This window comes from Micropterus dolomieu, linkage group LG22 (assembly GCF_021292245.1).
Source record: "Micropterus dolomieu isolate WLL.071019.BEF.003 ecotype Adirondacks linkage group LG22, ASM2129224v1, whole genome shotgun sequence".
In the NCBI taxonomy this organism is placed as follows: domain Eukaryota; kingdom Metazoa; phylum Chordata; class Actinopteri; order Centrarchiformes; family Centrarchidae; genus Micropterus; species Micropterus dolomieu.
The window spans coordinates 25,285,190-25,312,191 of NC_060171.1; the positions used below are offsets into that span (position 1 = coordinate 25,285,190).

At 41.0% G+C, this 27,002-nt stretch overlaps 2 protein-coding genes across 5 annotated transcripts in view; both read left to right on the top strand.

Moving 5' to 3' along the window:
• Nucleotides 1-20,509, top strand: part of si:ch211-1e14.1 (UPF0606 protein KIAA1549) — a 42,531-nt gene extending 22,022 nt beyond the window's left edge. For 2 of the 4 annotated variants that reach the window (XM_046038011.1, XM_046038010.1), the window contains exons 7-21: nt 275-467; nt 607-666; nt 769-914; nt 4,357-4,534; nt 5,335-5,519; nt 9,107-9,342; nt 10,262-10,395; nt 11,667-11,872; nt 12,439-12,668; nt 12,826-12,970; nt 13,071-13,394; nt 15,926-15,978; nt 16,867-17,015; nt 17,583-17,737; nt 18,072-20,509. In XM_046038011.1, coding sequence (XP_045893967.1) covers nt 275-467; nt 607-666; nt 769-914; nt 4,357-4,534; nt 5,335-5,519; nt 9,107-9,342; nt 10,262-10,395; nt 11,667-11,872; nt 12,439-12,668; nt 12,826-12,970; nt 13,071-13,394; nt 15,926-15,978; nt 16,867-17,015; nt 17,583-17,737; nt 18,072-18,308 — 2,631 coding nt within the window. In that variant the 3' untranslated portion in view covers nt 18,309-20,509. Of the gene's footprint in view, nt 1-274; nt 468-606; nt 667-768; nt 915-4,356; nt 4,535-5,334; nt 5,520-7,340; nt 7,518-7,741; nt 8,033-9,106; nt 9,343-10,261; nt 10,396-11,666; nt 11,873-12,438; nt 12,669-12,825; nt 12,971-13,070; nt 13,395-15,925; nt 15,979-16,866; nt 17,016-17,582; nt 17,738-18,071 lie in introns of all 4 variants that reach the window. The other 2 variants (XM_046038013.1, XM_046038012.1) reach the window with 2 other exon arrangements.
• A 1,589-nt stretch (nt 20,510-22,098) lies between these two features.
• mical3a (microtubule associated monooxygenase, calponin and LIM domain containing 3a) overlaps nt 22,099-27,002 on the top strand; it is a 96,694-nt gene continuing 91,790 nt past the window's right edge. The window contains exon 1 of the mRNA XM_046038016.1: nt 22,099-22,254. The gene's annotated coding sequence lies outside the window, so the exon portion shown is untranslated. The remainder of the gene's footprint in view (nt 22,255-27,002) is intronic.

Genomic DNA, 27,002 nt, shown 5'->3' on the forward strand with positions numbered 1-27,002 from the left:
AGGAATAAATGTAAGGATTAACCAAGCATTTGTTGCAGCATGTTTTATGAACAACTAGCAAACTGTGCCCCTGCCAAAACTGCTAAATTCTGTGTTCTACTTAACAGTCACTGGTGCCAATGATCTTAAGATAATGAACTTCACTGTAACTCTTTAATAGACAAACAAGCTTTCTCAGAAACTATATCAACAGCAAAATGGAAAATGTTTTGTACATTCTGTTGCGTTATCGTCTGTCTGCTGAACAGTACATATCTGTGTGATTGTGTTTTAGATTGTAAACATCACCATGGCCGCTCCTAAATATCAGGAACAATGGTTAGTGAGGCAGCCGGTGGACATCACCTTCACTGTGCGCAGTTCAAGGGGTTATTTGATGGGGTCAGAGGTCAGCAATGCTCTGATGAAGCTCACAGTTGTGGAATTCAGCTATTACATGGGCTTTCCAGTACTGCAGATTGCGGAGCGTAAGTACCTCAGAGTTGTCCCTCTATATTTGAGCTATTTCCACTTACTCGTATTTCACTTACTGTAATAGCCGGTGCTTTATCAGTGTTTTCTGATTCTGATCACATCACAAACATTATTTTGTACCTTTTCCAACAGCTTTCCATTACCCAGAGTTGAACACCAGCCATTTGCTTCGCTCCTCCTGGGTCAGAACAGGTATCATTGTTTCACTTCTTGGCATGGTGAAAAGCTGGTACTGTACTTGAGACCTTTTTGTGCCAATATTCTGTGTGTTATTTCTGTTGTCTGTGTACATAGTGCTCCTGGGTGTGCTGGACCAGAAAGTGAATGAGAGGACCTTCCAAGCCAGCGTGGAGCGTCGGGTGGCCATGTTACTCGGGGAGGCAATGGGATTAGTCAGACGTGTAAGGAGAGCAACCACTATAGGAAACAGCAGTGTTCAGGTACAATGTATATATTTATTGCCGTACTTAGATGTATTTACAGCTGTAAGCCTTTGGATAAGATAATACATATGGTGCAAAATCTACCAAGAAATGTAAGTATTGTATTTTCATGTCAGTTTTGGGGGGTGAAATGGTCGGGCAGATAATTTCACTTGTATGAAATAGAAGTTTACAGAATGTGTTGCCTTTAGTCAAGTGACTTTATCTTGAACCGTTCAGTTGCTGTTCTTGTCGTCTTTTTTTCAACATTCTGTCTGTTTTTAAAATTTCTCAAAATAAGTTAAACTAAATTAGAAACCAGTCACATTTTTCATCAAAACTCAATACCAGACTGTATGGTGTATGTTCACGATAAGCTTGCAATATTTGTCTCTGGAAACAGTATATAGTATACAATAGAAATACTAGTTTAATATCTTGTTCATTATAGAACAAAACTTTCAAAAGTCTTTAACAGGAAGTTTGTTAATGGATTACTCACTAAATCTTAAAAAGGCTTCCTTCCTTGTACCATTTATATCATTATTCCCTGATGCAAGTTCTCTCTAACTACCTTGCCTGAGTACTGAGGCCTCATTATGTGAGCGTTGCAGTGTTTGTAACCACTGAAAGCCTTACTGCTTTACTAATCAGGCTCTAGCTTTTGTGGGTTCTCTCCACACCTGCTCTGCTCATCTCAAAGGAGACAGGATAGGGCTCTGTCTCCATGACAACAGCATCCCATTCAGGCCAGAGGCAAGCCACTCACAGACCACAACCTCATGAGTCCTTGTTCTTTCTGCTCTTCCTCATTTCTCTGGTCCTGTTACTTGATGGCTCATGTGAGCCACAGAGCTGCTAAGAGCAGATCAATTATTAATTGTTTCTCTTCCTCTGTTTCTTATCCTGCAGTTGGGATGATTAAGAGTGTGTGTCTGTTGTTGAGAGGGTAGGCATTATGGAGGAAGAGATACAGTGACGGGTAGGTAAAAGATTCACAAATCAGTGGAAGAGGGAGAGCAAAACATAAAGAGACTTGTTATGAGAGACAAGAGATGCATATTTGATCTCTCATGAAGTCTGACTGCATATGGTGGTCTTTAAACAGGGGGGCTGTCAGAGTGATAAATATCATCCTTTGCTGCAGAGCAGCCTGACTCTTTCTGACCTTTCTGCCTCCATAAATGGTCTCCATAAAACCCACAGAGCAATTTAGGAGAATGGAGGACCATATTGGTGGTGAACATTTAGTGTCTGTCTCTGTGCTAAATTTAGATCTCTAATTTTAGGCTTTGGCATTCTTGCTACCTTTCAAAATAATATTTTTCTTCACAGTAACAAATATGAATATGTGTGATACATAGAAGTCTTATTATGTGCTTGTGTTCATTCCAGCCTTGGTAGAATACTGTCATTAGGTAGGCTAGTTTGGAATGTCTTTTGCTTTTTTCTTTTTTTTTACATTTCAAAAACGCTCATCTCTGAGTGTGTGTGCGATATAATGAGAGTGAGATGACTCAGAACTTAAGAAGAATCCTTTGTCTCGCTCTCTTGCACACACGCACACATATACATGCACATATCTCAGACAGATGCCCTAGACTGTCATGACAGAATCAGTGTGGTGTTGTCACCTATGAGAATACTTTATGAGTCTGCCTAGACAGATAAAAGAAGGGGTTGTGGTCATGCAATAACACACACATTCACGCTGCCATCTTTCCACTCTAATAACCATGCATGGACTGGGTTAGACTCTGGATGAGGGAGCCTGCCCAGCCGTTTTTCTTTGTCAACCCATGCATGACCTGCGCTTTACTCTTTCCAGTAATGTAGACAGCAGACTGTGATGCGCCTCAGGGCACACAGAGGGAGACTGCACACACACAGACATATTAGACAACATGGAGAAATATTTAAACAGTGAATACTCAAATGGGAATACAGAACGCAAGTTGATATATAATGAGTGTGCTATCATATATATTTTTTTATGTATACATTTGTTATACATCAAAGTAATAGACCAAATAATGGAAACATGTTATTTAAAAGGACTTGCTAGTACAGCTACACAGGAGTCATGTTAGGTGTTACATGTGATGTTACAATACATAGAAATACATACAATAAAATTAGACATTTATTTCTGTAAGTGCTATTTTTCAATTCAGACAGATCAGAGAGAGAGCCCTTGAATGTGTAGTTTCACTGGGATGTTTCACTGGGGACTTGTATAGTAAGTTTCAATACAGCACATGGCAACTAAGTAAGCCACATAGTTGGTGCCTGAATTTAAGTTTCTGCAGTCACAAAAACTCAAAAATGATTAACGTTTGCAGGGTTCCATACAAAATTAGGGATCACACTGTCCATTAAAAAGTAATTTTTATTATTGAAATTGTGACACATTGCACATTAGGACATTCATTAGACTTTCCATTTTTAATGTAGAGAGACTAGTGCTTCACTTTCAATGGATCCTATGTTCATTTTTGGAAGCACCTCTTTTCCAGTTGCTTGAGCACTGTCTATTAGACTCAAATGTTGTGGTCGGGAAACATTTACAGATGGAAACCTCAAAATTAGCGAGAGACTGATTAATCAGCCGATCGATTAATTGGGCCGATATCTGGCATTTTGAGATGCCTGCATTCACAAGGCTGATATATCAGCCTAAATGACAGATGAGCAGATCTAAACTAAAACCATTACTGGCTAGCATTTTGATATATGTTATACTGTCAAGAATTATGCAGTTGAATGACAATAACAACACCATTTAAACACCAGTCACTTTCTGTCATGTACAGCATAACCCAATGAATTTTTTTTTTGAAGTTTCATTCAAAGAATTTCATCTAAAACAACACGTTACTGGCTAAAATTACATGTATATTTTACTCTGCATAGAATAATGGAATTATACATGACTTTTCTTTGTTTTGATATTGGCATTATATGTCAGCCATCGGCCGCCCTGCTCTCTAAATATCTGCATCGGCCATTAAAAAAAACATATATCGGTCGAACACTAGTCTAAGTTAAAACACGTCACACAACTAATGTTAATTTTGCTGGAATTGAAGTGAAGGTCACACTAAGACGTAATTTTCTGTGATCTCGCCAATTGCCAGATTCAAACTTCCTAACATTTATAAGAAACAGATTTCCATCTCTTTTATCACATATTTATACTCAGTAGCTCAACTCAAGCAATTCAAGACTTGGATAACAGTATTCAGAGATTAATTAAAGCTGTTTTGATGACAAAGACTTACATCTTATTAAGTATTGGATATTTGTTCAGACCAAACCTGTTATATTATAAATCTTCATGTGACTCTTGCGTCATCTGAACTGTTAAAAATAAGTTTTCTAATTCGTACTCCACATGATTTCATGTAGATGGTCGGGCAAATAATCACTGTACCTTTGTGCTTTTCTTTTCTAATCACAGGTTGTAAGTACGAGGCGTCTGGTGGGTGTGGACCATCCCTTGGAGATAGTGTATTTTGTGGAGGGTCCCAGTGGTCAGAGGATGCTTGCAGTTCAAGCAGCCAACCTACTCAACAGCCTGGATGTTCAAAGGGCTGCCATCATCTTGGGTTATCGTGTCCAGGGCATTTTGGCACAGCGTGAGTACTTCTTACAAAACATTCGAGGTCAACAAAGCAATGTAGTGATTAATAAGATGTGTTATTTTACCAAAAAAAGAAGGGACTTACCTATTTATTGTGAATAATTATTGTATCCTTAATGTTGTTACTGTTACCATTGTTGTTTTGTTGGTATACGTTTACTGCAAGGACCTTTTGCAATTTGTTATGTGAATTGCACAGTCCAAAGTAAGTTTTCAAGGTAGCTGCACTTGATTAGAGCTGTTGGAGGTATTAAAACATAGTGACAAAAAAAAAGAAAAACGGGCACAGTATTAGGAAAATTGTTTACAACCTCGTAATAAGAAATAAAAAAAAGGATACAAGTTAACTGCTGGCTTCATGTGTTCTTTTGCATGTTTATAGTAACATTTGACCTTACTACCTCTCCTTGTACACATAGTATCAAAAGACTGTCCTCCTCATTAAGAATCTAAACAAGGGAAGAAGGCCTAATGAGAGCCCCTCAAGGGAGTTCTGTCTCTGTGCAGTCTGTGTTCTCCTATGGTACTTTCCCAAGGGATAAAATGAGTTAATTAAAACTAATGAAGGTCTGCATGAAGATTACAGCAGTGAGACAAGAGCCAGCATTCCAACGACACTGCATGTTTAGCTGCATTCCCGAGGTGTTTGTAAATAGGCTTAAAGGGAATAAAAGAATATGCTTGAAATATTGAACCACACACTCAAATGAAAGGACTCAATAGTGAACATTTGTGTATGAAGCTCAACTTGAAATGAAAAACTCACAGTCACTCTCTCAATGTCTCTGTCTATAGCTGTGGAGAAGGTGGCGTCCTCACCCTCTGACGCTGAGAACAACAACATGTGGATCGTCATTGGGGTGGTGATTCCACTCCTTGTGGTCATCGTCATCATTTCCATCCTGTACTGGAAACTGTGTCGTACAGACAAGCTGGAGTTCCAGCCCGACGCCATGACCTCTATCCAGCAGAGACAGAAGGTAGAGTCTGATCAGTGTTGTGCAATGTCTGACTTCACATCTGACTTCATTATGTTTGTGTTTCAGTGTCATTTCAGATGTACAGTTCATTCTTTAAATATGTGAAATATGTAAGTTGAAAGTAATTGTAATATCCTTCATGAGGAAGAGAAAACAGTATTTCAGTAGGTTTCCAAAATTAAGGTGTTATTTTATATATTACGACGTTATAGGAATCGTTTTTGGGAGAGAAATAGTTCCAACCTGCAACTCCCCGTAAAACACAGTTTGTGGTTAAAAATTTCAGTTAGTGTTCAGATTTAACAATGTTAACTAGTGATCTTTAGAGATGCTGATAGGCATATTTTGTAGCTTTGGTGTTAACCAGGCTAGCCGTGTCCCCCTGCAATCCTCCCAGATATGAAAGTGGTATTGATCTTCTCATCAAACTCTCAGCAAGAAAGCACATCTAATTTAAGAAAAGTTCAACTAAAAAAGGCGGCCCATGGTTGATGGACAGTGATAATCACATCACTGTTATGTACATTACTGTACACATTACTGTACATATCACACACAACTTGCTGACCTATGTATTTAAGGTGTTACATTATGTTCACTTGTGTTAATGTCCAAGCCAGTTTCCCAAACATTATGTGTTCTGCACAGAAATGTTCAAGGCAGCTGATGTGGAGAGCCAGAAAGATGGGACCACTGTCACATGGATTGCTAATTAATTTGGTGTATCTATCATTGCCACGGATGTGCTGGAGGACTGAGCAGAATCTGAACTGGACCATTTCTTCTTTTAGATTAGATTAGTAAAACTTTAATGATCCCAGAGATACTTATTAGAGGACATGGGCTGAATTAAAAGTCATGGTGCTGGTAGTTCATGAAATGGGCTGCTCTTTTATCTCATTCAAAATGTCCTTACATACTCATTTTATTTCCAGTTTGTGAAAATCAAATAGCTTCTCCTTCTTTTTTTGCCTTGACTTGAAATAGAAACAATGCCATTTGACTGCTCTGAGGCTTTTTCCTGTCTTTGTATTACCTCTCTCTTACTTTAAAGCACATGTGCCTTCTGCCCTAAAGTTAATTGACAAAGAAAGATTCCTTCTGCTCTTTGCTGCTCCCTCATAACATACATCCAGATGAACTAATATATTTAAACAATAATGAAATGACATGCTCTATGCTGTAGTCTGCTAAAATCACATCAGTCAACTTTAGACCAAGAAAGGGTTCTGTGACCCTGAATTATATTCATATATATGATGTTAGTTTTACCAAAGTTTACCAATTAATTTGACACACAGTGAACTGCACAATAGTGCAACTTTATACTTTAAATCACTACCAATAGCTAACATTTTAAAAGCCCAGCTATCATGCAGTGTTTTGGTCTTTTTTGTTTTGTTTTGTTTTCATGTAAGGGATGGGAATAAACTTTTGTTCCAGTTCCAAGTTTGTCATGTATGGTGTGCACAGCCGTGTGGCATTTCTGCTGTGTTGCAATGACCAACAACAGTGGCAGAGAGCTTTGCATTCTCTGTAGCACAGCAGTAACTGGATCTCCAAGTAGCACACACCTGCAGAGCTTTTTCTCAACTGCCGCTTCACAGTCTAGTCCCAGTGATTCTTTCATCCGTGAATTTAGATGTTGCTGACACAGAAATACCAGCCTGTTTGTGGGGCGTGTGTGTTTGTTAGCTTACTGGCTGATCTTTCACATTGGGTTAAATGAAAGAATCAAATGTGCAGAAGTAACTATGACTTACCCTGACTTCTCTGCTTAACACAATCATCTGTCACTTAACATCACTCCCCCTCTCTCAGTCTACTACCTCATTCAGAGAATCAAGGACCTCTCTTCACCAGATACTCCCTCCAACTAAAAAGGACATAGAGTTTAGTGAGGGGGAGTATGAGGAAGAGGAAGAGGAGTTTGAAGAAGAAGAGGAGGAGGAGGAGGAGGAAGAGGAGGAGGAGGAGGAGGAGGTTAAAAGAGGGAAGGTACAGAGCAGTGTCTGGTGGTTTCTAGAAGATATAGCAGATACTTAGTTTATGTGTGTGTTTGCTGTCTGAATAGTAGTTGTTCAATTCTTGCACAGTTATATAAATAACAACACTAGTCAGCAGTTAATAGTCCAGCTTTTGAGTTTTGGGATATGTAAGAAACAGAGACAATAGTATCATCCCTCAAAGTATTTATGCTATTCACCATTGCTTCTGCTTAGAGACCAGCTCCTCTCAAGAGCAAACACAGTATGAGCAGTGAGGAGGACGAAGAAGAAGAAGAAGAAGAGGAGGAAGAAGAAGAGGAGGAGGAAGAAGAAGAAGAAGAAGAAGAAGAGGAGGAGGACGAAGATGAGGACAAAGATCAGGAAAGGGAGAGCTTTAAACAGAAAGGAATTAAACCAGATGAGCAAAGGAGACAAGAGAGGAAAGCAATGATAATGAAAACAGGAGAGATGGAGAAAGAAGACAAAATGAAAGTGTTAACTAAAGGAAGGAAATCAATGGCAGAGGTATATTGTTCAGTAGCCATAGAGACTAGTTCTTGTGTTTGTCAATAGACATTAGGATCTTCCTTTACACAGTTGTAATGTCTAGACACAGAAAATCCAGTATTACACATTATGGTGGACTTCCCTGTGGACTGGAATAGTGGTGTGTTTATAGCCTTGAGATCCTATGGAATATATAGTATCAATATGTTGTGAAGTAGTAGATTTATAGATGTCATTTTGCATGTGTCAACTGTTACGATTCCCCCATTTACAATTAGACCAGGCTAAGTTGTAATTAGTGAGTACATGACTAGCTGTGTGTTTTCTTTCGCTATTTCAGCTCCAGCTTTTTGCTTTCACTTGTCCCGACTGGCCTTGTTTATGTGCCGTGGAGAGCAGCACAGACAAACACATTACACACACTCTCTCTCTCTGGATTAGCAACATGACACTGGATTAGCAGTTTTATACCAACATGCCTCTTCTAAGCCAGACATTTTGCATTAATAAACTCAGTGAGTGTACGTATAATTAACAGAAACATCTCATGTCACTCTTCTGTCCCCTTGTATACACAATTCAGTGTCATAAGACCAGAGTTTCACAAACTGCAAGCACACATACTGAGATCTGACATCCTGTTTTTACTCCTTTGCTGTTGGAAAGTCCCGAGGGATTTACACTCAAATAGTCTCACTGCTTCCATCTACAGCCTCCGTCCCTCACCACCTCAAATGAAAGCAAGCAGCACAATGTTCCCAGACATCTCTTCCTGTCCCTTAATGTGTGTGTGTCCCTCCTGGACATCTATTCACTTTCTAAACTATTTGCCACCGTGGCTTAAACTGCAGATTAATGTCATCATGCAGCAATGTCCTATTAAAATATTATTCCACTTAAAGATGATTAACACTAAATTATTACAATTACATATCATTAATACACAGTATTATTAATACATGGTCTTGTTGATCTTTACTCACACCCTCTCTCGGACCTCTGTAATTCCTCCCATATGTCTTTCCACCTTTCTTTCCATTCCTTTGTTCCTTAAACCTCCTGTCTTTCCTTCTCTTCTGCCTCTGTCCTCAGTTGCAGGCTCCCAGTGTGAAAGGCTTTGACTTTGCCAAGCTGCACCTTGGCCAGCAGAGTAAGGATGATGTCATGGTGATTCAGGAGTCTGTTCCGCCAGGGTCTGGCCCTGGACCCCTGCCCATGTCCATTAAAGAGGGCCTCACTCCATCTGAGAACGGCGAGATCCCCACTCCCATATCCAAAACCTCAGCCTCCTCTACCAAGGCATCCCGCAGCGGTCGGAGGCGAGAGAGGTCAGTGCTTTTTCATGGTACAGGGAAAACTGTTAATGATGAGTTCTTTGAGAACATTAAATTACAGGTTATGTCTATATAGGCCATGCTGTCATAAAGTTACGTAACAGAAAAACAGTACCAAAAAGAGGACCTGAATTAACATTACTAGTTCATTTAACTAGTGTTTTGCTTAGTGATGGTCAAGAGGTCTGATTAGTTTTTCTTTATCCAGCACCTGGTCATAAAACTCACTCTTTACTCACAGTTGGTTTTAATCATCAACCCAATACAGATATTCAGATATTTATTTAGATATTTCATAGAGCTTGTTTTTTTACCCATCACTCTGATTTTCCACTCACCGCATTTGGGTCAGTCATCCAGACAAAAAGCTTTTGACAGATCCTCAGATCAATTATTTATGCGCTAGACAGTGAGGGATCTTCTATTGCTCTTGCATTCTGTCAGTTTGTCTATATAACTTATATTAAGTTATGATAACATACACATAATGTATTTACCTGCTTTAATAATTAAATTATAATTTTGAGTTTTTTCAGTTTTGCATTGTAATAATGTGTTCAGGAGAATTTTTACACCATTACCACCATCTCCCCCTAACTGTCCTGAACAAAAGACAACATCTAAACATTAGTAAAGGAGTTATGCGTTATTGGGATTGACATTGGTTGTTTCTCCTCACTTATTACTAAGAACAAATGAATTGAGAATGTCATAATTCTGCCTTTGGAAATACTTTCAAGGACACACATTTTCCAGTACAAGCTTTAAATCATATTAACATTTCTTAGAAGAAAACCCCCCACCTTTTACCTTTCTGAGTTTACACATGGCATTTCAGCATGTAACGTGTTCTTAATTATACGTGTGTGTGTGTGTGTGTGTGTGTGTGTTCATGTTCGTGTTCTCCGGGTAGGATCTCGCCGTCCGACGGTGACTCGGTAGTAAGTGAGCGTTCCAGTGAGCAGGAATCAACTGAGAACCTCAGAGCCCACGCCACACCCAGCGACAGCAAGCAGACCCGTAAGGTCCCCATCAATGTTTTAAATGGCAAGTGGCCTTGGCAACACTCACATCACTCCTCCAAACACAGAGAGCAAATATGTGGGGGGAGGGGACGGAGGAAGCTGAAGGGATTGGGCAGACCTAAAGAGATAAAGAGAAAGCAACTCAAGCTGCCATTATTGATTGACAGGAGGGTCAGACTAAGGGCAGAGGAGACAGTCAAGTGGTGGAAAAAAAAGATAAAGCAGAGAAAGACTGAGGAAAAGTGCAGCGTCAACCCAAGCAGTGACATAAAGATTACAGAGAGGAACAGTGAGGGTAAAAGAAACACCTGGTAGGAACTCTACTGGTGGTCAAAAAAAGTCCAGCGAGAGGAGGGAGAAGGGAATAGGAGTGGGGGAGATATTTCTGAAGTTACTCTATCTGACAGCTTGTTGATAGATTCAAGCCTGCTCTGCCACTCAGTGACTACGTGCTGGAGCCAGAGGCAGTCAGGCACAAAGACTACAGCCTGACTCACCCACAGAGGAATGGTCTCTGTTTTGTTATTGATTAATCTCCGCCTGGAACTGTATATGCTGCGCCACAATGTTTATAAGTAGGTTGTATGTAAGACACACTTAGCATTATGCAATGTAGCATCATTCGTTTTGCCTGTGTTTTGATCTGTGTGCGTTCTGCTCATCAGAAGTAGCTCCTTCCTTTCCTTTCTCTGATTAATGAACTTCACAGACGAGAAGCTTTAATCAGCTGCTGCCTTTCCCTCTCTCTTTGCTTCTCCCCTTTATTTTTCTTTTCATTTCTAAGAGTTTAAGTCGCACTCAATCAATACAGTAACTATGTCTGTCTTAGGTGATTTTATTTGATCTCCTTCACCTCAATAAAATTCCTTTTCCTTTTTTACAGGCAAGAATAGAATTGGTAAGAGTTTGTTCTCTTTGTGTCCCCGTAGACCTCAGTCTTGACCTCCAGCAGCTGTGTCTGTGTGTTGTCTGTTTGTTTCTGTGGTAGTTTTGTGCTCGGCCTGTTCTCACCATCCATCATGGCTGCTGAAATGTCAGTCACAGTGTAGAGACAATCAGCTTCACAAACAAAAGCAAAGCCATTGTTTGAAGCGAAGTTTAGCTTTTGCAATAGAATTCAGTGCTCATTTCATGTTACTGCCGGAAACATTTACTCCACGCTTTTGTTATAAGTCATATTTCAGAGATATCCTTGCGCAGTAGTGCTCTGTCCCCTAGCTTAAGTCAACATTAACATTTAGACTTGCAGTGACTACACTTTGTTGACTTCTGTTTATCTGCTTCCTTCCTCAGGTCCTCCTCCTATGAATGGTACAAATGAGCAGCTGTCATCAGCTTCCATCTTTGAACATGTTGATCGGATGTCTCGTGCCACAGATGCAAGCAGGAGACTCCCCAATAAAGTCCAGCTTATCGCCATGCAGCCCATGCCTGTCCCACCTCTACACAGCCCACCCATCAATGGCAAAGTTTCTGACCCCAACCAAATCAATAAAGAGGTTTGCTTTTGGCAAAAACTTTCTTTAGCAACTAAATGAATTATTAATGAATTAATAATGTATAAACATTGTTTATTTCTAAAGTATGAAAGACTGCTAATGGTGAGGGAACAATTCGAGTGACTGGCATTTTAGACATTCCTCAAACTGGAAAAACGCAGAATTTGGTTTGGATTAAAAAGGTGAATCATTTACTTATTCAACCTTACCTGTGAAAACACACACACACTGTAAATTATCTCCCGAAGGACAGCCAACACTGTCATCTGATCCTGTTGAATTTTCGTCTTTATTACGTGAGAAAATTACAGCATTTCAAGCCCAAACTGGAACAGAGAAATCAAAGACTTCAGTCACTTTTATCAGTGTAATAAAGAAGACTTAATAGAAACAGATAACAGCGTTGTAAGGCCTTTGGAAAATAAAATTCTCTAATTCACTGGTTAAAATATACAGAAAATGATTTATTGTCTGATGCTGCCGTTGTTCTTGTGGTTTGTCTAACATCTACAGTCTATCAGTTCATATTTGAAGGCTGATGTCTAATGAGGTCATTTTCCCCTTAGATTCAGGTGGCATTGAGGCACAAGTCAGAGATAGAGCACCATCGTAACAAGATTCGTCTGCGTGCCAAGAGGAAGGGCCACTACGACTTCCCCACCATGGATGACATGACAAGTGGCCTCGGAGAGGCGAAGGACCAGGACCGCATCTATCAGAAAGCACAGATACAGATCGATAAGATCCTGGACCCGGATGCCCAGATGTCCTCCATCTTCATGGGATCCAAGAAGAGGTTAGGGCTCATGTTTTGGGTCATTGCACTTATTTGGGTTGGTGGTGGACAAGTTGGTCTGTGTATGCAGTTTGGGTGTGTGGGGCTGACTACATTTTTAATAAAATACAAAATACTTATAAATTGATGAATAGACATTTCTCCCATTCTTTCTCAGTGGTCGGGGGAGACGCTCTCCCAAACAGAGGATGAAGGAGCAGCTGAATGGAGGCATGATGGAAGCAGACAAAGATCACCTGATCACTGAAGACAGTGATGCTGCATACAGAAAGTGTCCTGGAGTCAACAATGTGGCCTACGTAGTGAGTAGCAGTGGAGAACCATGACATTTGTACAATCTTGCACAGGCTGTATAACCTCTATGTCACTTAACTGTATGTATATATGTTGTGTTTATTGCAGTCGGACCCTGACCAAGGCCCAGGATCCCCTCACAGGAGCCCTTCCCCCACCGATGACGTCTTCCTTGGTCCCACTTCCTCTCCTCCAGGCCATGCCCCTCCCCCACCTCCCTACTTGCCCCCACAGCCCTCCATTGAGGAGGCGCGGCAGCAAATGCACTCCCTGCTGGACGATGCCTTTGCCCTAGTGTCGCCTACCTCTCAGGGCAGCACTGCAGGGATCACTCTCCCAGGGGTCAATGCCAACCCTTCTGGCTCCAGCCCTCCAGGACGTGGCCCCAGACCTTGGGGTCCCTCCTACCAAGCTCTTGGCCCTTTCCCTGGTGTAAGTAGCCGCCCCTGGCATTTATATCTACAGGAGCATTAACCATAAAGCCAACATAAATTCATACTGCTTTCATGTTGCACTGAACAAAATGATTAGTTTAAGTTCCTGTAAAATGTATTTCATCATTTTATTTCACTAATCTGGGGACGGATTAAGAGAAATAGGCTCCCTGTTTAAATTTGTAATAGCAGAACAGCAAAACAGACGTGTAAAATCCTTTGTATTCGCTATTTCCGCCCTTTCTCAAGGTTTTTTCAGCTCATTCCCAGCATGAAGCCTATAGCTTAAAGTTTAATCGTGTCCTCTTAGCAAACTAATCAGTTAAGTATTCCTCCATCTGTTGCCCCCATGGAGCTACAACCTTACAACCCCTGTCAGCTAAGACTCTACAGTAATATGCCCTGCGTATGCTCGGTCTGCAGTAGCTCCTGTCAGTATAGGCTGGTTTCAAAGAAGGTACAGTCATATAACTGCTCTGACGGCTGCTGGAATAACAGGCCCAGTGTTTGCTTTTGTTTTTGTATTTATGTTCAGGCTATTTAGAGGAGAGAAGAGAAGGCCAGTTGAGCAGGGCTACAGTTTGTTAACACATTAAACTTGAAGAATACTGTGCATGAGCAACAAACTGTGTTCATAGTGTCTCATGTTACGGGTGTTGCCAAGAAAAAAAAGTAGAAGTTATCTACAGCTTATCCCCTTCTTTGAAATAAGAGCTGAGGTAAATTATGTTTAAGGTTTTCAGTACCCATGGGCATTATATGTGATAAGTTGTGAGTTAGCAGAGCATTATATTAGCGTTAAAGGGAGCTGTAAAGATTTTTGACCATTAAATCATTCAGAATAGATTAGTTAGATAGAATAGATGCTGTCTAGTTTTTTGCAGATGCGACCATGCATTGCACCCTCTCATTGGATAAAATAAGTACTGTATAGTATTTCATGGTTTGTTTATGTTGTTTTATGGTACTAAAACTAAACATATTCTTATCTTGACTGTAGATTAATTAATTGAACTTGTCAATTGTGTTCTTAAAATGTATACTTAAATGCATTTTACAGCTATCAACATACATTAATCACTACTCCGTTATAGTCCAACACTGGTGTTCACCCCAGGTGACAAACATAAAAAGAGACATAACAGTAGGCAGTGGAGCCATAAAAAGCTATTTGCTGGTTCTGCTTTTGATGGTTCAGTGCTTTAATATGCTGTAAAAGGTCAGCTGTAAAAAAGAAGGATATCCAACAAAACCATGCTTGGTAGAAAGATCAGCATTTTCTACAGTATATGAAGTGAGCCCCACTGCCCAATTATGTACTGTAGGACTGAACGATTAATTGTGATCTTATCGCAGTGTCATAAAACAAGATTTTCTAATCGCAAAGGCTGCATTACACTCTGGTCACATGACACCGAAGAGTAAAGCATTCTGTAGACAAAGCATCAACTTCGTACGTTACGCTGTACCTTGACTTGTTGTACAATGGCCTTAAGCTTGACAGAAGCTGACAGGACAGGAAATACACGTGTAGTAAGGTAAGCGTAGTGTGGCGATCGGCGCCTTCGTCACACACACAGCCACCAGTCAGTTCAGGAAATATGAATGTGAAATGGCGTTTCAAACCAAACGCACAAGTCTGAAAGAGGCCCAGTCTGTCCCAAGTTACAGTCTGGTTACAGCCAGTACGCTGCTTACCAGCATGGGAGGCTGTGGGGGTCTCCGGTGTTGTCAGAGAATTACCAAGCTTGTCTTTTTCAACACGAGAGGCGTCACTTGGTTTTATTTTTGTTGGCCAACTTTTGAATTGAACCGCAAACTGAGTATTTTTGTTTGCTTACTGGGATATAGAAAGATCTCCTAGGAGATTTGACCTGATATAAGGACGCATTAATTGGTGGTTGAACTGTGGGTTTTTTTGTCGGCTGTAGGTAGGCCGACCTGATGATATTATATCATAATATTTAATGCCATGACATGACTATCAAATTATATTTCTCATATTATTAAAATTTGATACTTCTTCTCCACCATTGCTCATAATAATAATTCATGCAATTCATCCATTCCTGCTAATTTCATCATAACATAGGTCTGACCCACAAGAAAGACAGTGTATGTTTAATCTATCTAATATTGTGTTGGTCATTCTATACAATGATTTACTGCTTACCATTTTGAATAATACAGAAAGTAGAGCTTAAAAATTAAATGCATATTAAATAGCAATATTTGTTTAAAAAAATCGTAATTACATTATTTTCAAAAATCGTTCAGCCCTACTGTACATGGCAGTAGGCACAGTACTGCTTTGCTTTTATAAGAAATATCAACATCCACTGTGAGCTCTCTTTGCATTAATTGGAATATTATTTTATATCTGCTATATCTGAATACAGTATAAAAGCTGATACATATACAATTTGTGAATATTTTATAAGTAGATTATATTGTTATACAGTGTTTGTCATTACTATTGTTTCTCACTTTCTCTTAAGCGCTGTGTGTCTTTCCTTTTGTTTTCTCCAGAGGTTCACTGAGCTAAGCATGTCCCCTGCTTCTATCCAAGGTCTGACACCAAGGTTAGTAGAGCAGACCATGAAAATTGAGTATTCATGTATAAATTAATAAATAATATGCATATTTGACATTCGCTTCTTCCTACACCGACATTATTTCTTATTGATCAGAACGACCGGATTTCCACCACTTTACCAGTGGGAATGTTTTCCTTTAGGAGCATCCACTGAATTGGGCCTCATGAATAAGGAATAAGAGTCATCTTTATTTTATTGGTTTAATGGATCAGGTCCAAGCAGTGGTCTCTTAACTCACTCCAAAAAGACCAAGGCACCCATTCACACTCACACGTTCATGTCATAACACAGATACACACACTGTGCAGGCACAGCGCCAAGAGTTTAAGCAGGTTTTTTCATGAAGACCATTCAAAGCAGAGCAGCCAAAGGAACCTAACTGGTGTATTTGTGGTCAAACAACTTATCACCACCAGGAATTTGAGCACAGTGGAATTAAAGTATCAGCAGCAGCTATCAACCACTTGGTATGACTATACTAAGTTAAATCTTGTACCACACGCAGTAAAAGACACTGCAGAATCAGGGTGTATGGTCATGCATGCAAACAGCCACAACATACACAGTATGAAATGTCTGTCCTCACGCATACTAAAATGATATGCATCATGTTCCATATCAGTGCATTTTCATTAGATTGCTTAACCATTAAGTAGGTGATTGGTCTTTAACCTGACGGTCGACACCAGCAGAAGTCCATGTTGTCACAGTATTTGTAGAAAAGTTGCTGAGTTGGATGTTCCATATTTTAAAGGCTCCTTTAATATGATAGCGTAGAGACTGCAGCTGAGAAGAATTGCAATTAATTTGTCACAATAGATTTTTAATTAAATCACAACCAGGTGAATGGAAATACTTTTCTGTGTGTTTCAGGCAGGGCCATGGCTCGAGCTGCCTGCCACAAGGAGAAACAGTCGTCCAATGTGAGCAGCTTCAGCCAGAAAGCCTGTACTCCAGCAGGGGCCTCTATGCTGATGAGCTCCCCTCGTCTGCCAGGCCGCGACCAGTTGGGGGAACTACAGGTACAAGTAGAAATTGTCCACATGGAGACACACAAACAGCCATAAACTTGTTTTTATGCCTAATAATACTGTTGGATTCAGATGTTGCACTGACCTACAAAGCCCTTATGTCTTAAACTCATTTGAACTTCTTACATCTTCATTTAAGTGCAAAACAGTTTCATATGAAAAGACAAAAACACACCTCAAGAATTGAGGTTGATAAACTTATTTATTGTCGACATACAGTGTGTTTTTCTGTGGACAGTTTATTTTAGATCATTTCTGATGCTGTTCCTCAATACAGACACATACCTCCACCCCAGAAACCTGTCAAACTGAAAGAGCCTTGTCTCTCTTAAATTATTAAGGGAGCCAGCGTGATGCTGCTGCCATCATGTGACTTACACTAATAGAAATGGATTCTGGCTTTTACTATATAGAGCGCAGCGCAGCAGATACAGACGGAGTGCTTTTCAGACTGCAGTGATAGCATCGAAGTGTATTAAAGGGACTGCTGAGGATTAAGTGTCAGGTACTGTAGCCCTGATGTGGTGTGTGTGTGTGTGTGTGTGTGTGTGTGTGTAGGCGCCCATCTCCATCATCTTACACAGGTGGGATTGTCCAGCCGGCTGAACGGTTACCCAGCAGGGGTCAGGGCTGCTTCAGGCCAGAACGGAGGCATTGGCTGGAACCACTACCAAGATGACAATTTCTCCAGGACAGAGCCTGAGAAAGATGCAGTGAGTGAATCACAGATTTGATTTTGCATAATATTCTATCCATTAAAACCTGAAATGGAATAAAATTGTGCTTAGGGCTGTAAGAGACTGGAGAAAAGTATTAAGAAGCAGACTTAAAACCTAGACATTTTTGGTTTTTATCTTTTCTACAGAATATAGAATGATGCTGGCTTTATCCTTTAAACTCTCTTTGTTTTTATATATGTTTAGTTCTGAAAATCTCTTCTAGTTCTCTCTTCTCTCCTACTCTCTATTTCTGTCACTTAATATTCTTTTTACATGTTTCCTCCTGTTCCTCGTTCTCCATTTCTTTGCCCTTTCTTTCTGCCTTCAGTTCCTGGACTGTCCTGACTACTCGTCCTCTATCCTCCAGACACCCAGAAGTGGCATCAGGGAGCCTTCGGCACCCCCTGCCCACCTAGACATCCCAGGATTGGGCTATATGTCAGCCCCACCTCCCCTGGATACATCTCCTCCTACCCACTCCTCTGCCTCCCTGATCAAGGCCATCAGGGAAGAGCTGTTGCGTCTCTCCCAGAAACAGGTGGCTGTGCCCAGCTACCACAGCTGAAGCCCCGCCCTCCAGTCTGTAGCTCTAACCAGTCATGCCACTGACCCTGCCTGCCTGCTTTGCCTAATCTGACAATACTTCCCATGGAAGTCCCCGAGGGTGTACAGCAGAGAGATAGTCCTGCTAAACTGAAGTGAAGAGGTGGTTAATAGAGATTTCTACCCAAGGAGGCTGCTGAATGACAGGACGGTTGATTCAGCTCCTAGACTATTCAGAGTAAAGAATATGATCAACAGCAGTATGTCAAATCAGAACAGTGAAATGAAATGAAGAGCAATATGAACAGTATATGCTGGGCCTTTTAAAATGAGATGACAGGTCTGGACTGCCCATGTGTCTGTCCTGCACTTCACTGTGGATCAGGGAAGGATCATGCCAAGTCCCACCCACTGTGGATCCACATTCGGGACTTATTTGAGATTTTGCTGAATTTCTTCGGACTCAGTATTCTGGGTCATGGTTTCATTCTCATGCTGCCTTCACTAAACAGAAATACCCCCTAAGACATGTCATTTTAAGAAATTTCCTTTTTATAGATTACATTACTTAAACTACCGTATAGGCGATTGTTGTTTTCCCCATGCAGGTCCTTAACCTCTTTACCACCATCAGGTGCTACTCCATGTTTTCTGCCATGATGAGCCATGCTATGCCTTGACACTGTGATGTAGTTCACCCGACCCAATCTACTGTACGAGCCTACAGTAAGGTCATAGTTCACAGCCAGCGAGCCAGTTCAGACAGTAGGCACAAAGGGGCATCCGTAGAGACTAAAAACACTCATTAAAACAACCTATTCTTTCCTTACTTACAGCTAGTAGCAGAGTTAGTCTGAGTTGATATCTTTTGACCTCTTGACTTACAGTATATACTTGTTTTTTGTGGACAAGTTGCATTCGTGCCCTGTGTTTTTATTTATGTTTAGTAGCTAACAGACTGCTAGACAAACATGAAAAAACAGCCTTGAAATCACATAAATCTTCAAACCTGACTTTAGAGGCAGGTGTTAGAGATACAGGCACAAATGTGTGACAAATTATAAATGAAGAACTTCCGTATGTACTTGACAATTAGGGTGTATCGTATGTACTCAGTATTTGGTTATAATTTGATGCACTGTATGCAGACTACTTGGTACAGCTCAGGTCATTCAGAAAGAGATTCCTTGCGGACAAATCAGTGTTAAGACAGTTGAATAGGTCACATGGAAGAACTGTTAACAAGGGAAGAAGAAGTCATAGAGGCCAGTAATCTGTTTTATCATTAACCTGTATTGACAATGTACTCAACCACCATCTGTGTTTCATGCAGTATTCAAAGTTTGCTTTGCCTCCTTGTTAGCACAGGAAGGAAAAACGTGTACTGTATTCCTTTGGATTTACCTTGCTTCACTTTAAATGTCTGTTAGTAATTGTACTGGTTGGAAATCATTCTAGGTTACCTTTTTTAACCCTTACCCTGACATGATGTTTTGGGACCTGAAGTAATATTTTTATTTAAATAAAATAAAAGAGGAAATTATGGATTTTAAAAGCAGGGCTTGAAACCATGTTTTGGAGAGTGTACCAGTATTGTGGTGGAACTCTTCCCTACACAAGCACCAATGTTTGGAAGTGAGTTGAAACATGCTTCAAATGTTACCAGAGCGTACTTTTCCATCTTTTTTTATTGGTTTGCAACGAGCCAAAATTAAATTTCATCCAGCTATTGTGTGGAGTTTCCTTTGCAATGCAGGGAGACGGATTAGGTTCTGGTTTTCCATTCAACCTCTTATGTTCTTGTTTTGTGTCACACAATCTCACACTGTATGCCTCCATCTGCTGGTTCTGTACTGTAACAACAACCCATCCACCTGTCATCCTCAGCTCCTTTTTTTTTATTGTTGTTTTTGGTGTTGTTGATTTGTTCATCTATTTGTGAATATTATCTGTTGGCTGGCCCAACTTAATGTTTGAGTTGATGTTGCATGTTTATTGAATTTCTTCTTTTTGTTTTTACGCATGCTGTTCCAAAATTCTTGAAATACAAAAAAGAAACTGTCACTACATAGCCATAAGTCTGGGTCCAATTTGATGTGTTGACTCTGTCTGTGAATCTTGGTTTTAATTGTGTTTTGAACGTTAACACATTATCACCATTACATTATTTGACCTGGCAGTGGCAACAGTATATTTTAATTAAAACTCCATTACAAAGGGGAACAGTTTTTTTTGGGTTTTTTTACTTCATATGTTTCCTTTAGAGATGAATACCTAAACACATCATCATATCATATGTTTTTCATTCAGTAGTAAAAGCATCCTTGCAGGTGTTGTACTTACCATGAACAACCAGAGGGTGCCAGTACACTGCAAGAAAACCATATCTGCACAACAAAGACAGCTCCCTCAGCTGCGGATGATGTAATCCGTTCCCAAGGATGTTTCTAGGAGCCTCTGAAAAGAGGCTGTTTTATTTGTTCACTATTTATTGAGGATTTGCGAACAGATCACAAAATAATGAAGGGGAATGTGTATGACTATATAAGGCCAATCACTATGGAAGTATGGTTCGTGGAGAATGAGGGGGTATGAGAATAAGAAGCGGGAAAATAGAATGACTTGGTAGACAATGACATACAACATAAACTGAAAACAGCATGTGAACAGTAGTAAAACTAATGAATTGGATCAACTGAAGCTCACTTTGGTGTCAATCAATGTGACTAGATACAGGTACTTTTGTGGGTTTTTGCTTCCCCTTGTGGTAAAAAAAAAGTACTTCCTGCTCATATATTGAGTTCTATCTCATCCTATCAGACACTTCTCCCCTCTAATCCTATCACGGGATCTAAAGCCACTGAGTGAAGAAGTTAAACAGTCCACAAATCTCCTGAACTCACACTACAGGGGGGTGCACTGTGCACAACTCAGCAAGTATACAGCCACTGCATTGATCTGTTTGATCTGATTGTGTTTATACAGCACTTGCGTCAGGAGAAAATAATCTGGTGTCTGTTTTAAACAGTGAGAATTGTTCTGTGAGTGGGTGAATAATTCTTGCTGCAGCTCTGTCTCCTTGGGTCTGATCTCCTGCCAGTCCTAAGCTGTTTAACTCTCGTCTCTTCCATCACTGAGTGAGACTCCAGACAGTGTGTCCATGCACAGAAGACAGCTGCTAGAGATGAAATTCAGCATAGTTTTCATGTTATAGTCTGTGGCAGTCACCGTAAATATCAGCTGGTCAGTGTAAATTCTCAGTCATCATCTTTAATCAGGTTTTATTTCCCCTTCATGGACTTTCTACTACTTTAGTCTTTGTGTCGTTGATTTATCAGGCTCTGCATTCTTGAGATTTTTCTCAGATGTAACATGCCTCTACATTTCTGTCCTTGTATATGCATTTTTGTTGTTATAGTCATGCTGTTAGCTTGGTGTCTTTTTCTCACTCTGTGTCTCTGTTGTCCCCTGCAGGGCTTAAGACTGTCCCATCCTGTCCCATCTGGCTGCCCCTGGCCCTCCTTGTGGGATCTAAATACCCCTCCCCACAAACACACACACACATACACAGTAATCCCGTCTGTGTTTTGTCCCGTCCTGGTTGAGTCCAGCCCGGCCCAGCACACACCCAGGAGTTAATCTGGATCATGACGGTAATTACCGCCTGGGTATCCAGCCTGTAGGAGGGTATGGGAGGGTGTGTGAGGAGGGAAGACATTGTCCATGAAGGGAGGAGTCAAATAGGCAGTTCTACCCACTGACCTTGGAGAAAACTATGAGGGAGGGAGGGGAGCAGATCTGTTCCAGCACTGCAGATCTGTCTGTCTTCAGGCACTCTCGCTTTTTAGTCTGCCTCTGAAAGACTGAAAGACAAGCAGAGCAGGGCGGACGACAAGTGTGAAACAAATCCTCACAGCTGATGCGAAAAGAGGATATCTGCCTTTTCACTGATACCAGCACAGAATTGAGTGAGTAGACTGCTATCAGCTTGCCATTCACTGGGAGTGTGTGTGTGTGTGTGTGTGTGTGTGTGTGTGTGTGCGTGCGCTCTGTTCGGCAGTGGCTGTAATGACAGTCACATCTCAGGAATTTATGGACGCAATAGGAAGAGTTTCACAACCGCAGCAGACAGGATGTCTTTCCAAACTGTTTGTTTTTGTAACCAAGGTGTGTGTCTCCTGCACTGAATGCAGACTGATGTGTGTGTGTGTGTGTGTGTGTGTGTGTGTGTGTGCTGTCTTTACAGTATCTGTGAATGCGTGTGTGCACTTGGTCACCAGTAGCACATGTTTTCCTCCAGCTGTCTGTCAGAAACAGACATTCCTGTGGTTTGATGACGATGAATGAGCAAGTATTTCTGTGACATCCTACGATGGCGTCCCCTACAGCTGGAAACCTTGTTGCCGTGGGGAGGATGTAGTCCTCGCCCCCCTCCTTGCTTACCAGCGTGGCTTTTTTTGTTGTTGTTGTTGTTTATCATACAACGCTCTGCATTTTGTAACATGCAGTAGCATCAGAGCTGCTGCTTATGAATCAATCGATGGCAGCATGATTGGTTGGCTAACAGAGACACTGCAGCAGCCAGGCATCTTCTGCAGCATCAAGCTATGTGCCAACTCTGGCGCTGCTGCCACCGAGGGATGTCACTGTTTTTACTTTCAGAGTCTCACTTGTGTGTATGGATTTTGAAAGGGAAATGGAGCGGTTGCAGTTTACCCAAACACAACACATTTCTCAAGCAATTTCTGCTGTTTCCAACATCTTTTTCTTTTGTAATGACTACCAAGTCACTGCAGCCCTTTTTACTGTCTAAATGCTTAGCCCACACACACACACACACACACACACACACACACACACACACACACACACACACACACACACACACACACACACACACACACACATCTTCTCTTCATCTCCTCTGCTCCCACTCCACCGGCCCTCCCAGCGCAGGTTATCTTTGCTCTATAATTGGGTCATTTTCTCATTTCTCTGTCTGACGTTGGCATCAGGAAAAAACACAGCGAGAGGGTGGAGGCAGGGTTGTGAGAGGCTGATTCCCGAGCTAGAGGTGCGGAAATAAAAGGTTGTAAGGAAAAAGTTACACTTTGCGCACATGTGTATGCCGTGAGCAACCAGGTGTGATGTAACGGAGAGGGGGCATGGAACCCCTGCATCGTCTGTTATCATAACAGATGAACAAGTGGGAAAGAAGAGTGAAGGTTAAAGAATGGTTAAAAAGGAATACAGTGGGGGTGGGTTTTTTTGCCAGTGGCTGGTGCTGTCCTACTTGCTGCTGCCTGACACAGAGCTATATTTTCTCTGAGGTTGGAACCAAAAATAGCTGCTTTCACTGCACCATTTCACTGTGGTGTTTCAGGTCTGGGAAATCTTGCTCATGCAAACCTTACACTTTGTCGTCAAGGTCACAGTGCAAGTTATCTCTGGTCTCCTTCCCCACCAGGCTCTACTGTATCAGGAGACACAGTGTGATATTGTGCTGCACTGTGCTGAGTAGGAGGCAGTGCTCATGTGATGCTCAAGGGGGAGGTGAATAGCTGTCATTCATAAGAGAGCACCCGTTTGCACGGCAGCTGCCCTCTGGTCTGGCTTCAGACACCAATCCTGCCTGTCAGCTGCTGCCGGACTTCTTCCTGAGCTGAACTGTTGTCCCCCTCGGTCAGGGGGTTTGACACATGTTTTAATGACAAAGAGGTGTGGCAGATTAACAAATGGGATTAAATCCATTTGATATAGGAAGCCTTGGTATAGGATATACCTGATATAGGATTTCCCCAGCAAACATGTAAAGAAATGTTTTTGGTATTTGATAAGGACCTATCTGTGAGTTATATGGGGAAAGTTAATCACTAGACTCTGGATATCAGTGTATGTTATTGAAATGCAATGCAATCCGCACAGTCATTCGACATTTTCCATGTAGTAAAACGTTAAATATAAATACAGCAATGAGGCGTACACTTTTATGCATAAGTGGGGCACTTTATGTAGTTCAGTGGACAGAGGTATTTCTTTAACTACCCAGTGTGCCACAGCTGATCATTTGACAGCGTTAATCCCTGTTGGCGGACACTGGATCTCTCTGCACTGCTGTCCTGCAGACCGCAGCCTCTGGATGTTTTTCAGAGCAGTCAGCAGCAGAAGAATGCAGCTCTGGCGCTACCAGCCGGGCGACTGCTGGTGCGAGTGTGTACATGGGAGAGGAGACGTCTGCAGGATGTACAGTGAAACCATTTCACCAAGTGCATTTTACCAGCTTCCTGCACCTGAACTCCACATTTTTAAACAAGTGCTCTTGGAAGTGTGCAGCGGTGCAGATAGCGAGGCAGTTAGAGGAGGTAGTAAGTGTGTTTCGTCAAAACAATAACATGGAGTGAATGAGACTGAAATGGGGCAACAAAAAAAAAGATAGAGGAAGGGAGGGGGTGTGTGTGTGCTTTTCTTAGCTTTTATGAAAGTGCATGAAGGTATCACTTGCATACATTATGTTTTTCTATGCACTTACAACACATGCAGTCCTTGTACCTCTTACATTTCAAAGAGCTTCAGAATTGGTGTTTTGTTTGTGAACTGTCTGGACGATAATCAGCAGGTAATCCTGTTAAGCTATTATTTCTCTAAAAGCTTTGTTTTGGTCAGCAGATGGACACTGCAGGGGTATATTTTTTCTGGTCTGACTGTTCTTCTGTAGATCAGTGTAGACTACACAACTGACCTGTACAGTACATTTATCACATGTAATTAGTTTTTTAGTCCATGCTCTAAACATTTAGCTTTAATTGACGATTTCTTTAATTTGGTGACTTGCGGAAGGAGATTGAAGGGATATGACTGATGGAGCACAAAGCGGACAGACTGTGACTAAACACTGCTTTATAAATAATCTCAGAATGTGTGTCTGTATCTGATGGCATCTATGGAACGACCACAGGATCCAAAACATTTTGGCCACCATTGCTCTGCACACCACTTGGAGTCCTCATCTTGCTATGAAACAGTTATAAACAGTCTCTGCATCTCCATCTCCATCTTTTCCATTTCATCAAACAACTTGATACCCATCATGAACAACTGCACCAGCCACAACTGGAATATAAAATTGAGCATTTTATTCTCATCTGAAGTACATTATCTTGGGTCTGTGCATTGTTTATAAAAACATCCATTTTAATGGCTTATTACTGCATTGCCTTCATGTTGCTCCTTAGCTGGAAGTTGGAGTTTAGCTAGTCTCACATAGCCAGATCTATCTCCACAATTTTCACGTTTTGGCGCTGTGCCAGAGCTGGAGAGATGTCTGGCTGAACTAATGATCATTCTGGTGTAGGGGTGAAAAAACTCTAGCTTGTTTGTATTTCTTTAAACCAATCACAATCGTCTAGCACAAGAGGAGGAGAATTTTCACTAAAAGAGTCGGCCAGTGGCAGGCTTATTCCCACAGCGTACAACAAAGGACCACTGGGTTACAAAAAAGAAATGAAAGGAAAACTGAAAAGGTTGAAATCTTTGGACTGACCTCTGTTTTGTGTGCATATAATGTCTGACTGCAGCCCAGATTCAACACTTTTGTCAACATTTGTTAGTTTTTATAACCCAACAGGTCTTGTTTCATCATTTTCTCCTGCATTTTTTGTGTGACAACATGACGATGTGGGTATCATTTTGAATATGAGCCCATTTTGGGAAAACCAAATCAAAGTTTAAAAAAACTGGTCTTTTGGGGGTTTCTTTCTGACATCTGGGACAACAAAATTTTTTTGAGCTGTCAGCAGCCAGAGTTGTGGTCAAGACTACCTCAGTCAAGTTAATGAATTTAGCACCCACCAAATGGTACACAGAGCTCTACTCAGTCTTTGTATATATTTACATAAATAAATATGAAATGATAAATAAGTATAAAATGAAGATTGCTAACAAACGGTGAAAAAGACACATTAGCTCAATTTACACACAATTACAGTTTACAATTTAGAGTTAACAACTGAAATGTCCATGAGCTCATCTCTACAGGGACAGTCAGTCATTGTGGTTTTCATACCCTCCCCCACTAAGTCAGCCATGAGTCTTATTGGATGTTTATTTGACTCTACAGGACTTGAGGTAGGTGCTCCACTGTCACCCTTAAGCATGGTTGAATGTTGTTAGTCTTTGGGTGAACTTTCAATTCAATTCAATTTTATTTATATAGCGCCAAATCACAACAACAGTTATCTCACAGCGCTTTTCATAAAAGAGCAGGTCTGGACCGTACTCTGTGATGATATGTACAGAAGCCCAACAGTTCCCACCAAGAGCAAGCACTATGCGACAGAGGCAAGGAAAAACTTCCTTTTAAGAGGCAGAAACCTCGAGCAGAACCATGGCTCAGGGTGGACGGCCATCTGCCGAGAGAGAGAGAGAGAGAGAGAGAGAAGGTGATGTTGCTATAGACTAAATGAAAAATGGTACAGGTATTTATAATAGTGTTAATGGTAACAATCGTAATGTTAATGATTATAATAACAATAATAACAATAAGACTAGCAACAATAGTCGTTGCAGCAGAGGGTGTCGAGCAGGAACACGGGGGCAGCAGGTGACCCGCAACCACAGATCCAGACTCCACAGCTCCAGAGCCAGAAAACCTGCAGGAAGTGATAGGAGAGAGGAGAGAGACGAGAAAGCACAAGACTACCAGAAAGGGGAGAAGTTG